The sequence below is a fragment of the Ooceraea biroi genome, chromosome 1, assembly GCF_003672135.1.
Source record: "Ooceraea biroi isolate clonal line C1 chromosome 1, Obir_v5.4, whole genome shotgun sequence".
Lineage (NCBI taxonomy): Eukaryota > Metazoa > Arthropoda > Insecta > Hymenoptera > Formicidae > Ooceraea > Ooceraea biroi.
The window spans coordinates 20,548,907-20,561,442 of NC_039506.1; the positions used below are offsets into that span (position 1 = coordinate 20,548,907).

Below are 12,536 nucleotides of genomic sequence, written 5' to 3' on the forward strand. Positions count from 1 at the left end.
AACCGGTTCAATTCTCAGAAACTTAACTGACCGGCAACTAAAACTAGTCATTAACAATCGCAGTTAATAGCGAGATCTGTTTTATCTGCGGAGTCCATCGCGCTTCAGCCAGAATCCGCTGCGGGTGCGAGCGTCGGCAGGATAACGTCGACATCTCGCGCGAGCCGAATCATCGTTAATGTCACGATTCAGGGAGTGTTCAGCTAGTCGTATAAAGTCGTGACTCGCGGGAATACTGAATTCTCAGATTGTTAGTTACCAGGAGCGTCCAGCACTTATGCTGGAGCATTAATTGAGCGCACGGTAACCCCCTCTGAGTTTACGGTGTCCACCTCGAGGTCGCCCGAAGGCACGCGCATCCCGGCGTCGACGCATCGGCGACACAACGCGAGTGGAGAACGCTGCGGCCTAAGGTGCACGCATACACGGCCGCCAGTATATCGGGCAACAAAATGGCAGCGAGCGACTCTGCCACAGACGACAGCCTCTATCCGATCGCGGTTCTGATCGACGAGCTGAAGAATGAGGACGTCCAGGTAATCATCGCGACGGTCATCGGAGCGAGCGAGCGCGCGGGCGAGTTTCCGGTTCCACTGCACTTTTCCTCGTGTCCTGTCGAAGATATTTCTTCCCGTGACATTGTCGCTCCTAAAAGCTCCTAAAAAAGCGTCAAAAGCCCCGTAGTGGTACACAAGATGGAAATCGGAGCATTTTTCGCGTGTTCGCGCCTACGGCAATCTCGGTGGATGTATATTTGATAACACAAGTCCGGAATTCCCGGAATTTTAATGCACTTGTTGGAGAGAGACATCTGCCGGCCGCGTTGAGCATTCAAGCTCAAATTCAGGATGCTGGGCTGCGTTCAGTTTCTCTACCTGGGTGCTCACCTCTCTCTTCCTCAGGGCCGAGTGTCCCACCTTCTTGATAAGCTTTACCCGACAGGTATCGTATCTTCATCTCTTTTTTAGAACTTATCTGAAAAGAGATAAAGATATGCCTACCTGTCCAGTAAAACTTATCAAGAAATTAGAACAATCGGCCCTTAATTTAATAAATCTCACTCTTCTATCTTTCTCACTCCAACACAGCAGGTGCATCCTAGGTGCAGGGTAAGGAATCTGAACGCAGCCTTGGGGAGTGCATGATATTCGCTGTTCCTGTGAATGTGTCAGAGTGAAGAATGTATATGTAACAGCTTGCTTCCTGTTGCAGCTACGTCTCAACTCGATCAAAAAATTGTCAACGATTGCACTGGCTCTGGGCATCGAACGAACGCGAAGCGAGTTGATACCATTCCTGACCGAGACCATCTACGATGAGGATGAGGTCCTTCTGGCACTGGCCGAGCAGCTCGGCACATTCACTCCCCTCGTTGGTGGGCCAGAATACGTGCACTGTCTATTAGTAAGAATGGATTTTAGATTTGTCTAATTATTTGCTGCAAATTTGGCATTTATCTCATTTTTTCTTGTAATGTGTTTTCCTTCTAATGTTTAACAAAGAAATGACTGATATATTTTTAATCTAGCCACCGCTGGAATCTCTGGCGACCGTGGAGGAGACGGTAGTCCGCGACAAGGCTGTTGAATCTTTAAGGAATATTGCGGCGCAGCATAGTCCTGCGGATCTAGAAGAGCACTTTGTGCCCTTGGTGCAACGCTTGGCTTCAGGGGATTGGTTCACATCAAGGACATCGGCATGCGGCTTGTTCAGCGTTTGTTATCCGAGGGTGAGCCCAACCATCAAAGGTAATCATATATTTGTTTCGGTAAATTGTTATGAAAAGTTTTTCAACGTAAAATAAAGTTTTACGCAAAGTGGATGCAAAATAACTCGCTAATGTCTCGTAAACGTTGCAGGTGAACTACGAAATCACTTTCGCAGCCTGTGCCAGGACGATACACCCATGGCACGACGGTCAGCTGCCTCTAAATTAGGTGAATTCGCGAAAGTCGTGGAAATCGAGTATCTTAAGTCTGATTTAATACCCATGTTTGTTATACTCGCTCAGGACGAACAGGCAAGTGCACGAAACTCTCTCGGTCGAAATTCTCTGGTGGAATTTCGTTCTTTCTGCTTTCTACTAAGCTAAACTAATTAATTACTTTGCAGGATTCGGTTCGTCTTTTAGCCGTTGAGGCGTGCGTCAGTATTGCGGCGTTGCTGCAGCAGGAGGATGTCGAACAATTGGTCATGCCTACGCTCCGCCAGAGCGCCAGCGATCAGTCATGGCGGGTTCGTTACATGGTGGCGGACAAGTTTACGGATGTACGCATTATTATCTGAAACGAGTATAACCATAATCGAAAATCAAAAGTCCAATTTTGAAAAATAAATAAATCTTTATTTTTATTAAATTGCACGTAAATGTGTTTCAGCTTCAAAAGGCTGTCGGCCCGGAAATCACGAAAACGGATCTCGTACCGGCGTTTCAAGTGTTGCTGAAGGACATCGAGGCGGAGGTGCGGGCCGCCGCGGCTGACAAAGTCCGCGACTTCTGTCAGAATCTTGATCAGTTCAACCAGGAATCCATAATAATGACCAACATATTGCCGATAGTCAAGGAACTCGTCGCGGATCCCAACCAGCACGTGAAGTCGGCTTTGGCGAGCGTGATCATGGGATTGAGTCCCATCCTCGGCAAGCACAAGTACGCAACAATACGCGATTTCAGTGTGTAATGCAATATCGATAAAGTGCATTGCAACGATTAATCGTGTTCGATCGGTACTTTTGCAGCACGATCGAGCATCTGTTACCCCTATTCCTGTCGCAGCTTAGAGACGAGTGTCCCGAGGTGCGACTCAACATCATCAGTAATCTGGAGTGCGTTAACGAGGTCATCGGTATACAGCAACTCTCGCAGTCGCTCTTACCCGCCATCGTGGAGTTGGCCGAGGACTCCAAGTGGCGCGTGCGACTGGCCATCATCGAGTAATTACGTTCATTCCGTTTTAACAGAGTCGTTACAGTCTTTCTGACTGATTAATTTATTAACAGCTACTAATAACAGGTACATGCCGTTGCTGGCCGGACAGCTTGGTGTAGAATTCTTCGACGAGAAGCTGAACTCGCTGTGCATGACCTGGCTGGTGGATCACGTTTACGCGATCCGGGAGGCGGCGACGTTGAATCTGAAGAAACTCGTGGAGAAATTCGGCGCTGAATGGGCGCAGAATACGGTGATACCGAAAGTCTTGGCCATGTCCAGGGACCAGAACTATCTTCACAGGATGACGTGCCTGTTCTGTATCAATGTGAGCTGCACCATGAATCTTTAAAAGCGGCGACGCTAATCCGACAGTGATTAATAACGCGTATTCTCCAAGACGCAAGTTTACGCAATTTTCACACTTTTTGGTAGGTTTTGGCGGAAGTGTGCGGTCCGGAGATAACGACGAAGGTGATGCTTCCAACCGTAGTGGCGATGGCAGCTGACAACGTCGCGAACGTGAGATTTAACGTCGCCAAGACCCTCCAACGAATCGGGCCGTTCCTCGAGCCGTCGGCAGTCCAGACTCAAGTGAAACCGATCCTCGACAAACTCAACGCCGACAGCGACGTGGACGTGAAATACTTCGCTTCAGAGGCAATTACTGGTACTGCAGGTAAACATGTCGTTAGTGTATCTAATTAATGCGTAACTGAACGTAACGAATAATTAAATACCTGTGTGGTATCCGCATTTTCTATTCTGGTTGTCTCTTTTAAATTACTGTTTATTACGTTTTTACCTGTAATTATATATATATATCGAATGTTTCAGCGTAGGTTGAGGAGTACAGAGTGCATTTATCACTTATTCAACAATAATCGATTTAAACTTGAAGAGAGAAACGAGTAACATGCGATAACACACGATATTTCACTTTACATACGGCAACAGGTAATATTAATGCACTGTGTCGAAACAGGCTTCAACAATGAGGCATACAAACTTTAATTAGTATATCATGTGTGTATGTGTGTTAAAAACCGTATACCTTAAGTTATGTTGTATTTGTATATCTTATATATATATATACTTTATTCTGCATTAAGAAGTACATTATTCGATTTTAATTGGTATTTCTCTATATTCTCTATATATTTCTCATATATAATTGTAATTGTCTTAAAAAAATACTATAAGCGTAATAAAAATGTAAAAAAAAGCATAATAAAGTAAAAACCTCTCAGAGTCGGTTCTGTAATTGCACATCCAGTTACGAGTCAACATGCATCTCTGCTTTCGTTGAACGAGAGTTTAGCACATTCCTTTGACAATGACAGAATTTTAATTCAATAATCAATGTAATTTGCTTTAATTCTACGGGCAATTAATGCAAGTTACGTATTATTTTTAAAGAATCAAGCTTCTTGTTATAATACATTTTATTTCATAGCCATTAATATGGACATCTTACATTACATGATATCACAGCTTATTACTATTATTGTTTAATTAGTTCCCAATAAACGTTTGTCAGATTTGATATTCGTGAATGTAGAGTATACATCAGTACTATGAAGACGACGCATTTTTGTATTTGTCTTGACGAACGCGTTCAACGTTAATTAATCCGCACATTAGCAAACTTAAAACGAATTATCTATTCATTAGATTGTTACGAATCTCTTTAAAAAAAAACATAATTTTAACAAGTAAGATACAAGTGTCATCTAATAGCTACATCTTTCGCTTACGCAAGTAGAGCAATTAGATACGACTTCAAATTATAAGGTGCGATCGGTAAGTAATTTTTAACATAATTAACATATCGTAATAAGACACATACAGTAATAACGTAACTTTATTCGCTTATTGCATTAGATAAGCGCGCTGTTGTTGCACGACTTTGTTTTCATATACGGATGTTACTATACTAAACTATATATACTATTGTGTCTATATTTCTTGAGCTTTTGTAGATACGTTGGTTTTACGGTGTGTGATTATTATATTGGAAACGATATTGGATAATATATAAATTCCTTTTTGTTCGAAACTACCTAATATTTATCTATGGATCTTCAACCATCACTGAGCCTATGTATATGTGACGCTTGAATTTTTTTCAGAGTCATTAATGAATAGAATACAATGTCACGATACGACAATCTCGGAATTACCCAACATAATTCGTTATTTTTGCATATATAGAAAACATATAGAAGAGAAAATGAACCCATACATCCCCAGAACTGTTTATAAATTTATATACATGTTACTATGAAGCACATTCTCTAATCTATTATCATTTTATGTATATATAAAGATACTTTATATCTTATATGGAAATAACGTCTCATCATTTTACAAAATTATGTCTGTAATTACTATGCAACCTCTGCAACGTAGCTGAATAATTGTTAACGTAATCGTTCGAGATATGATCTGTACAGTGTTACCGCAGCCACGATGTTTCTAGACGTTTAGTTTCTTTACACGTAAGCAGAAACTTTTTAATACATACTTTACTATACTGTCCCACTTTTTCCGATGCAGTCCGTAATACAACAGACTTTTTGTTACTACGGAATTAGTCATATTGATATCTGATACGTAATACTCGTTTCTGAATTTCTGATCGTGGAAAAGATCAAGGGAAAATAATTGATGGCGGACTACCTTGTAAATCTCTTACTTTACTATGTAATTAACTTAATACGTCAGCTTACTTAACAACCTATCATTTGTTTAGGTCTTAATAAATAACAGTAGATATATGTACATAAAGCTATTAACATGCCTCTTACATATACTTCATATTTATCGATGAAACGTTAAAACGCAACTGTAAATATTAATACAAGGAGGTTGCTCCGTTGGAGATTGGCAACGACATTATTGACATCTTTTTATTCCAAAAAATTCGTTATGCTAGGTATGTTAATTGCTTACAGATCATATTGATACAGGTTGTAGTTTGGTTAGCACTGCAAGTGCTACAAAACGCTTCCTGCCTTTCTTCTTATTTGAAAAAAGGATAAAAAGTATTTTGTAGCATTCGCAGTGCTAGACTACGGTCTACGGTCTAGATTCGCAGCGATTTCGATATAGTTGGCGTACTCGAACATATCTCCGTCGTTGCACTAATGTGGAATTTAACGTATCGCGATATGCACCGATGAAATAATTGAAGTATTGTAACTCAAGGTACAACATATCTTGTCCGTCGTGTGAAACTTCAAACTTTAACAGATATTATATACATTATATAATGATTATTATATAGAATGTAATGGTGCCATGTACAACGAATCAGATTGCACATTGCACACGCTTGGAATAACACGTAACGAATCAGGAGACGTAAAATACGAAAGTAGTTTGGCAAATATTTCTCGTAAAACGCAGCAACAGGCACGGTACATCCTCTCTCGGTATTTCCTTTACCCGCGTTCTATATAAAATAACCCCCCGCGTTATTTTACAAAGGTCGTAATAAAAATTCTGATCGACAATGTACCCTGTCTCAACCATCGTCCCTATATACACGTCGCTCCAGAAGCTTAATCTACAGTACCGTTCCCGCATTGGACCCAGATCCAAGCAGGAAGACACCGATAAGATGCGGTCGACTCGCGGCCTTATATCGTAGCCATGTCCGACTTCGTCAGGTCCACGGAGACGGTGTGGCTGATGGTCGCGACTTGCGCGGTTCCGCTGTTGCTGCTCTCGCTGTCGCTGTTAACGATGTTCAACGACGAGATCTTGGCCCGCTGATACGCCACGACGGTGTTCATGCTCAGGAATCTGAAACGAGCGATCTCTCGAATGATCAAGCTCGACTGATCAACGCGAGTGATTCCGCGGAGTCGCGGTGTAGGCAAGAAGCTTCACGCATTCACGTACCTTATGCAGACGTACATGATGAGCAGGGCGGTTCCGGCAGCGAGCATCCTGATGATGGGCCCTTCCACGAGTTGGATAACGATCCACGCGGCAGCGGAAGATGCGCACATCATGGTAACAATGGCGATAGTCTGCAGACAGTGACGCGGAGTCAAACTGTTCTGCCAATCCAATCGACTGGCGTGCTCGACGTTGTACTTCGTGTTGCAAACTTTGCAAACGAGACTGTCCGCGTTCACGGAACTCTGAAGGGAAGGATATAAAAATCGGTTAAAGAATCGCGATCGGACGAAGCATTTTTGAAAATTATTCATGAGACATTTCATCGTTTTTGTGATCAGTTACCTCGACGAGCCAGCGACGCAGGCAATCGTGATGCACGGCGCTCACATCACCCCTGCAGTGGCACGGTTGTATCAATGGACCAGCGTCCTGCCTGTCGCTATCATAACAGATCCAGCAATCCTTGCTGTTGATCGACGTTGCATCCGCGGAGAGGAACGCAGTGTCCGGCGACACGTTCTTCTCCTGCAGTTCGATTTCCTTGATATGTTTCCCCTGGTCCAAGTCCAATCTTTTCAGTATACGCTTCGGGTTCAGGATCCACAACTGCTCGGGACTACGGAGCAAACACGTCGATGCATTATGTATCGAAAAAGATATTTTGCAATTTATAATTATTTATTAGTTTATAAATTATAAATTATTCGGTAATGTTAATATATTTTTTTTCCGTTTCGTCTTTCTCAGACCTACCTCATACAATTCCACAAGACACAGGGAAACCAGAGTGCTACGCCAACTTCGATCACGCGAAATACGACGTCGTGCCAGTTCCTGCTGTACAACGGCACCCTAAAAGCGTGAGAAGGAACACGGGTCAGAAAACAAATCGAGATTCGTAACGCAAGTTTCTCCTGTGTTCTCTCAGCTCGTTCCTCACTTTGTTTTCCAGAATTCGCTGAGAGTCTCGCTGAACAGAAAACCGACTACGATGAACAGCATAAACGCTTGGGAGAGTAATCCGAATCTTGACTGATGTAACTGAGACGTGTTCACCTGCTGCATATGCAGAGGCTCTGCTGTGGACGTCGATGGGACGGGGTCAAATAATTTCGCTGTTACCTGATCTTCAGCCTGAACCTTGCTGTCATCGGCCGTGCGTTTATTCGTCGCGATGGAAGCGACCTGGTACTCGTTCAAAAATCCACCGCGAACCTGATGGATGAAAAGTCGTATCGTAAATATATCAAGAACGTGAAAGTTGAATGTAAAAAAGATATTACATGCAAAAGGAACGTACTTTGAAAAACACCTCCACACCATATATCAAGAAGAATACCACTACGATAAACAGCAGCACTGCGTAACAGCCGTTGAATACGTGTGTATAAAAACTCTACAAAAAATGAAAGCAATTTTTATTTTAAGAGATTTATCTCGCTTCGATTAAACTCGCATGCCAGTTTGGTAAAATGTTGTATCAGATTGCACAACCTTGTTGGAGACAATTGCATCTTTTTGCGTCGTTACTTACCCGATCTTCTTGCGAGTACGTTTGAGCCGTGATAAATTCGGCCAGCAGGAGGGAGTACGTTATTATATTGAAGACGACAAAAGCCAGGAAAGATTTTGACAGGAACTGAGGCTTGTCCCATCGAATGTTTCTCAGATGAACCACCTCGGCCCAGAAGCAGACGATCAATGATGATCCACTCAACAGTAGAGGATAATAGGCTGACAGCAAGCTTCTGGACCAGCCCTCCTTAAAAGCAGTCTGGAGAGAAGAGCGACAACGCGTTAGAACAAACGACTGCTACGTAATTTCAGAGGTAATGATATCCGTTTACATACTGGTGATGTAAAGTATGCGCCTCGTATAATCGACGCGAGGAAAACCACAAAGTAAAGCACTTTCTGAGTGGTGACCCTGCATGCTCTCAGGAAAGATGGTGCTTTCATCCTTTGCCACTCTGCGACGATGCACATGACGAGTTGTATCAGGCAAACGAAAGCCATCAGAAAGAAGATGGTAGCGAAGGCGATGTAATAACTCAGGTTTGGAATGTGGCATTCAGGTCCATCAAATTGGATCTGGAATGGAGCAACAGAGCAAAATAATGTAATAACTATATGTAATAACTGCAATAACTAATAGTAATGATAGTAACAGAGTAATAAATGTAGAATGTCATCTTCAAACAAAGACAAACGGATGAAGCTGATCAAGAAGCAACAGAAGCACATTACCTCACACAGACAGGTCCCATTGTGGCACTCTCCGTGACCAGAACAATTTTCAGTTCCACAACTATTGTTCCAAGCCATCATGCCAAACTTGACCAACAAAGACAATGGATTTTGAGTACTCAGCGCGATCACTTGTTCCATGATCACTGGATACGGAGCGACTGCTCTGCTACAGCTGTCTTCTGGAAAGCTCTGTTTTCAAACATAAATCACTTATCTCAATTTTCATTCTTCTTTTTCCCAGACGTATTGTGCGCCCGTACTCGCATGTATTACGAGCGTCATAACTCAGTGGTATTGTCTTCTATGAAATGCACGGCAGTAAAAAAATATCGCAGCGTTCTGCTCGGCTGAACGCGCACATTATCACAGGAGACAGTCGAAGTACCGTACTGCAAACTATGATATATTGCGAAAGCGCGCAAAATCGACAGTTCAGCGAGGCAATTCAGCGAATTTGTCAACGCGGCACTTATTGACACAGAAATTGCGCGGAAACGAGACACCGAGATTAAACTTCGACCTGCACGTACGCGAGCAAGTAGGAGCACCGAGAGAAAGAGAGATCACCGCGTTACCAACAACAATGATATCGATTCGCGTATCCTCAGAAGAAGACAGACACACGCAACATGTATATATTTAGACCTCACTCGGGGCGAAAGGCGGCGCGAATTAAAGCGTTACGCGTCCCGACTCGGGCGTTACGGGCGTTCGCGTGAATGCGGTGGAGTCAACTTGTTCCGCGGCTTTTTTTGCCTCGATTAAACGAGTCATTAATGACGGGGTTTGCGCGGTGCAAACTGAGTGCAGCTGTACGTGCGCCACGGCACGCGCGCGAAGGACGCGTGTACTCACTCGTCGAGCGACGACGTTAGTCACCTTTCGTTATGGCTTTGCGTAACGAGATGGACGCCAGCGTCACGCCAGGCTAGGCTACGCGTCGACCTCGATCATCCGCAGACGCGAGTCAACCATCCTGCGAGAGCGAGCCGTTCACCGTCGCGTTCAGTCGCGTCCGCGCACAATCACGTCAGTCGGATGACAGCGGCGAAACCCCTCGTCATTACTGATCGAGCGCGACCTGGCGCGACCTTCGAACCCTTTCGACAGTCCCGGATTCTACGCTCGGGGGCGCATCTCATTCGCGATCGCGGAACAATCGATGACGTAACGCGACGTTTATCGCCGCGATACGAGGGGATTGAATTGTCCAGATGTCACCAATCATGTTAAATTGTTAGATATCTGCCCGCGCGCGCGATGCACTTCTCTCGTCTCTCCGCACTTGCGGCTCCCTCGCCTGTCTGAAAGCTGTAATTTGTTTGTTTTGTCTGGTATCTGTTATTTGTCGTCGCGCTCGGATTTTAGATCGAGGAGGTATAAGCGAGAACGCGGTTCTTGTTTATCTGAACGAAGAGATGCAGTGATCGTTTTCTGTTATGAGAAATCGCACCCAAGGAAATTATGCCTACTTTTGCTTTTTTTCTTTTTTTTGGTTAGTGCATCCAGCCTAAGCCATGGCACAATTGCCTTTTTTCGATTTTTTGGGGGTTTTGAAAAAATGGTTTGTGTCTTCAATAATATGTATTTAAAGTACTTTATACCTTCATGAATATGGTATAGCAAAATAGAATTCTAAATAGTTCGCTAGCAGACTCTAGCAGCGAATTTAAATAAATTTAAATATTAGCAGATTGATGCATAATTATGACATATGAAAATTACGCTCTGCTGGTAGGCGTAACATGGCGGTATATTGTTGATACGTAGCAGCCAGTGTACTTTCACAGACTGCCTTTAGATATTCTTCGAACTTAGTATTCGGCCGTCAATTTTCATTATTAATTCGCTGCCACATTTAGCGAATTTTATTCGCACGTCAATTGACAAATCTCAAAACAGAAGTACAAATACGTTCGCAATAAAACACGAGCGCATTCGATTTTTATCCATGGGAAAAAAAATTACAAGACCGCGCGATTAGCGCAATTAGAAACTTGGAAAGAAACTAGAAAGACAGTGACGTGGATGTCCAATGAACGCGGAGCTTTCGTGGGAGGCGGCCAATCGGCGCACAGCTTTCCATCGCGAGGCAAGATCTCGTTTCAATGTGCACTCTCAACGCCGCGAGTGCTGCACCCGCATTGAATTCTGGAAACGGGTCCAAAGTACAAGAATCTGACGGCCCCGATAATACTCGATGAAGTATTATTACGCGACGGTCGATACTTGTCTGATTTTCAAAGATATTGTTTGAGAGCAATCGTGGCAAGCTTTTAGACGCGAACAGAATTCGCCAAGGCAAGATACGCTCTTTACCAAAGCGAGACTATCCCTAGCCTACGATTTGGAGTATCTCGAGAAAATGCGTCGCTAAGTATATCGCAAAATATTATGTAATATATATATACCGTGAGAGACTGTAACATCGGATTTTTAACGTACGTCCGCTACATAATTATTTATAACATTTTCCGTGTGCCGTCTCATGTGCGAGTCTTAGAGCTTTAAAAATTTCTGCATTGTCTCTGACAATTGAAGGACAATCCGCGGTTCGAGAAATCGATAAAAATCTCTGACAAGCAAGTAACCTATAATCAAAATTTGATAGCGAGATACTCGACGTTATTCCTTTCTTTTCAGTCAACTTGTTGCACGGTCAATGATTTGATTGCAGCCTCAAGATCCAGATCTTGTATTGTTAATTGCTACTTTATCAGTAGCAATGCCTGCCCAAGTGGATGAGTGTTTAAAGAAAACTTACATGAGCAGTTTTGTGCATTTCAGATGTCCGCTTTGCCGAAGCCGCAGCTTCGCGGCCTCCATGCCGCGCAGATCAAGAAGAACCTTGTAGGAATGTTCGCAATCAGTACCACCGTAGCTTTGGCTTACAAGATATTCGTCAAAGATGTTAGGGCACAGAGATACAAGGACTTCTACAAGTGAGTCGCAATTGCACTTAAAGAACGTCACTAATGCTCGTTCTCATTACGCTTTCTAATGCCGCGCATTTGCTGCAACTATACATGATTTCATGGTTACTCAGCTGTCTTTAAACTTGTTCCTTTTCCAGAACCTACGACGCAGAGAAACAGCTGAAAATAATGAACGAGGCTGGTCTCATGCAATCTTATATCGTCGACTAGTAGATTTACATGTACAAACAGATAGGCAATAAATAAAGAGGAGATGGAGGGTAGCCTTCTCTTTAGGATTATACATCGTGTCTCTATACGTGATAAATAAATGGAACACTGTGAATTGTGTGCGGCAAATTTCGTATTGGCTGCGCACTTAATTCACGCATTTTATTTTAATTATGAAAAAGAGAGTATTTCTTTTACAGATTTTGTGTTGTACTGAAATTTGGAGCAGCACGCAACTATTCTTCCAACGAGTGACGAACAGGATACGTGCTCTTCCAAATTACTTCATGTTTCAATGA

The 12,536-nt window shown here is 43.1% G+C and overlaps 3 protein-coding genes across 8 annotated transcripts; 2 read left to right on the forward strand and 1 right to left on the reverse strand.

Moving 5' to 3' along the window:
- The first annotated feature begins 132 nt into the window (after positions 1 to 132).
- Positions 133 to 4,147, forward strand: LOC105278543 (serine/threonine-protein phosphatase 2A 65 kDa regulatory subunit A alpha isoform). 2 transcript variants are annotated; one of them, XM_011337705.3, is made up of 10 exons: positions 133 to 536; positions 1,213 to 1,404; positions 1,529 to 1,748; positions 1,860 to 2,020; positions 2,113 to 2,268; positions 2,379 to 2,650; positions 2,740 to 2,934; positions 3,014 to 3,257; positions 3,365 to 3,608; positions 3,767 to 4,147. In XM_011337705.3, the coding sequence occupies exons 1-10, from the start codon at positions 453 to 455 to the stop codon at positions 3,769 to 3,771; spliced, it is 1,773 nt and encodes a 590-aa protein (XP_011336007.1). In that variant the 5' UTR covers positions 133 to 452; the 3' UTR covers positions 3,772 to 4,147. The 2 variants fall into 2 exon arrangements, with proteins under 2 accessions (XP_011336007.1, XP_011336006.1); XM_011337704.3 differs by having other exon boundaries at positions 3,772 to 4,147.
- A 209-nt stretch (positions 4,148 to 4,356) lies between these two features.
- On the reverse strand, positions 4,357 to 10,192 carry LOC105278544. Of its 3 annotated transcripts, none has more exons than XM_011337707.3 (10): positions 9,971 to 10,192; positions 9,089 to 9,280; positions 8,693 to 8,932; positions 8,376 to 8,615; positions 8,142 to 8,237; positions 7,782 to 8,056; positions 7,595 to 7,693; positions 7,184 to 7,457; positions 6,839 to 7,083; positions 6,574 to 6,739 (listed from the first exon to the last, which is right to left on the reverse strand). In XM_011337707.3, the coding sequence occupies exons 2-10, from the start codon at positions 9,227 to 9,229 to the stop codon at positions 6,574 to 6,576; spliced, it is 1,776 nt and encodes a 591-aa protein (XP_011336009.1). In that variant the 5' UTR covers positions 9,230 to 9,280; positions 9,971 to 10,192. The 3 variants fall into 3 exon arrangements, with proteins under 3 accessions (XP_026827067.1, XP_011336009.1, XP_011336010.1); XM_011337708.3 differs by having other exon boundaries at positions 9,947 to 10,192; XM_026971266.1 differs by lacking the exon at positions 9,971 to 10,192 and having other exon boundaries at positions 4,357 to 6,739; positions 9,089 to 9,229.
- Positions 10,193 to 11,238: 1,046 nt separating this feature from the next.
- LOC105278546 (cytochrome c oxidase subunit 6C-2) lies at positions 11,239 to 12,418 on the forward strand. Of its 3 annotated transcripts, none has more exons than XM_011337709.3 (3): positions 11,239 to 11,392; positions 11,879 to 12,033; positions 12,165 to 12,418. In XM_011337709.3, exons 2-3 carry the CDS (start codon positions 11,879 to 11,881, stop codon positions 12,235 to 12,237), a joined length of 228 nt encoding a protein of 75 aa, XP_011336011.1. In that variant the 5' UTR covers positions 11,239 to 11,392; the 3' UTR covers positions 12,238 to 12,418. The 3 variants fall into 3 exon arrangements, with proteins under 3 accessions (XP_011336011.1, XP_011336012.1, XP_011336013.1); XM_011337710.2 differs by having other exon boundaries at positions 11,246 to 11,468; XM_011337711.3 differs by lacking the exon at positions 11,239 to 11,392 and adding an exon at positions 11,433 to 11,532.
- The last annotated feature ends 118 nt before the right edge of the window (positions 12,419 to 12,536 follow it).

What these genes read in the sequence shown, in the direction of transcription:
- LOC105278543 (XM_011337705.3), top strand. Translation starts at nt 453, where the DNA reads ATGGCAGCGAGCGACTCTGCCACAGACGACAGCCTCTATCCGATCGCG. An exon ending in TGAAGAATGAGGACGTCCAG is followed by an intron (nt 537 to 1,212) that starts GTAATCATCGCG and finishes TTCCTGTTGCAG; the next exon opens with CTACGTCTCAACTCGATCAA. An exon ending in CGTGCCTGTTCTGTATCAAT is followed by an intron (nt 3,258 to 3,364) that starts GTGAGCTGCACC and finishes ACTTTTTGGTAG; the next exon opens with GTTTTGGCGGAAGTGTGCGG.
- LOC105278544 (XM_026971266.1), bottom strand. Translation starts at nt 9,229, where the DNA reads ATGGAACAAGTGATCGCGCTGAGTACTCAAAATCCATTGTCTTTGTTG. An exon ending in GCGCATACTTTACATCACCA is followed by an intron (nt 8,616 to 8,692) that starts GTATGTAAACGG and finishes TCTTCTCTCCAG; the next exon opens with ACTGCTTTTAAGGAGGGCTG. An exon ending in TGCGTCGCTGGCTCGTCGAG is followed by an intron (nt 7,084 to 7,183) that starts GTAACTGATCAC and finishes CCTTCCCTTCAG; the next exon opens with AGTTCCGTGAACGCGGACAG.
- LOC105278546 (XM_011337709.3), top strand. Translation starts at nt 11,879, where the DNA reads ATGTCCGCTTTGCCGAAGCCGCAGCTTCGCGGCCTCCATGCCGCGCAG. An exon ending in AGATACAAGGACTTCTACAA is followed by an intron (nt 12,034 to 12,164) that starts GTGAGTCGCAAT and finishes TTCCTTTTCCAG; the next exon opens with AACCTACGACGCAGAGAAAC.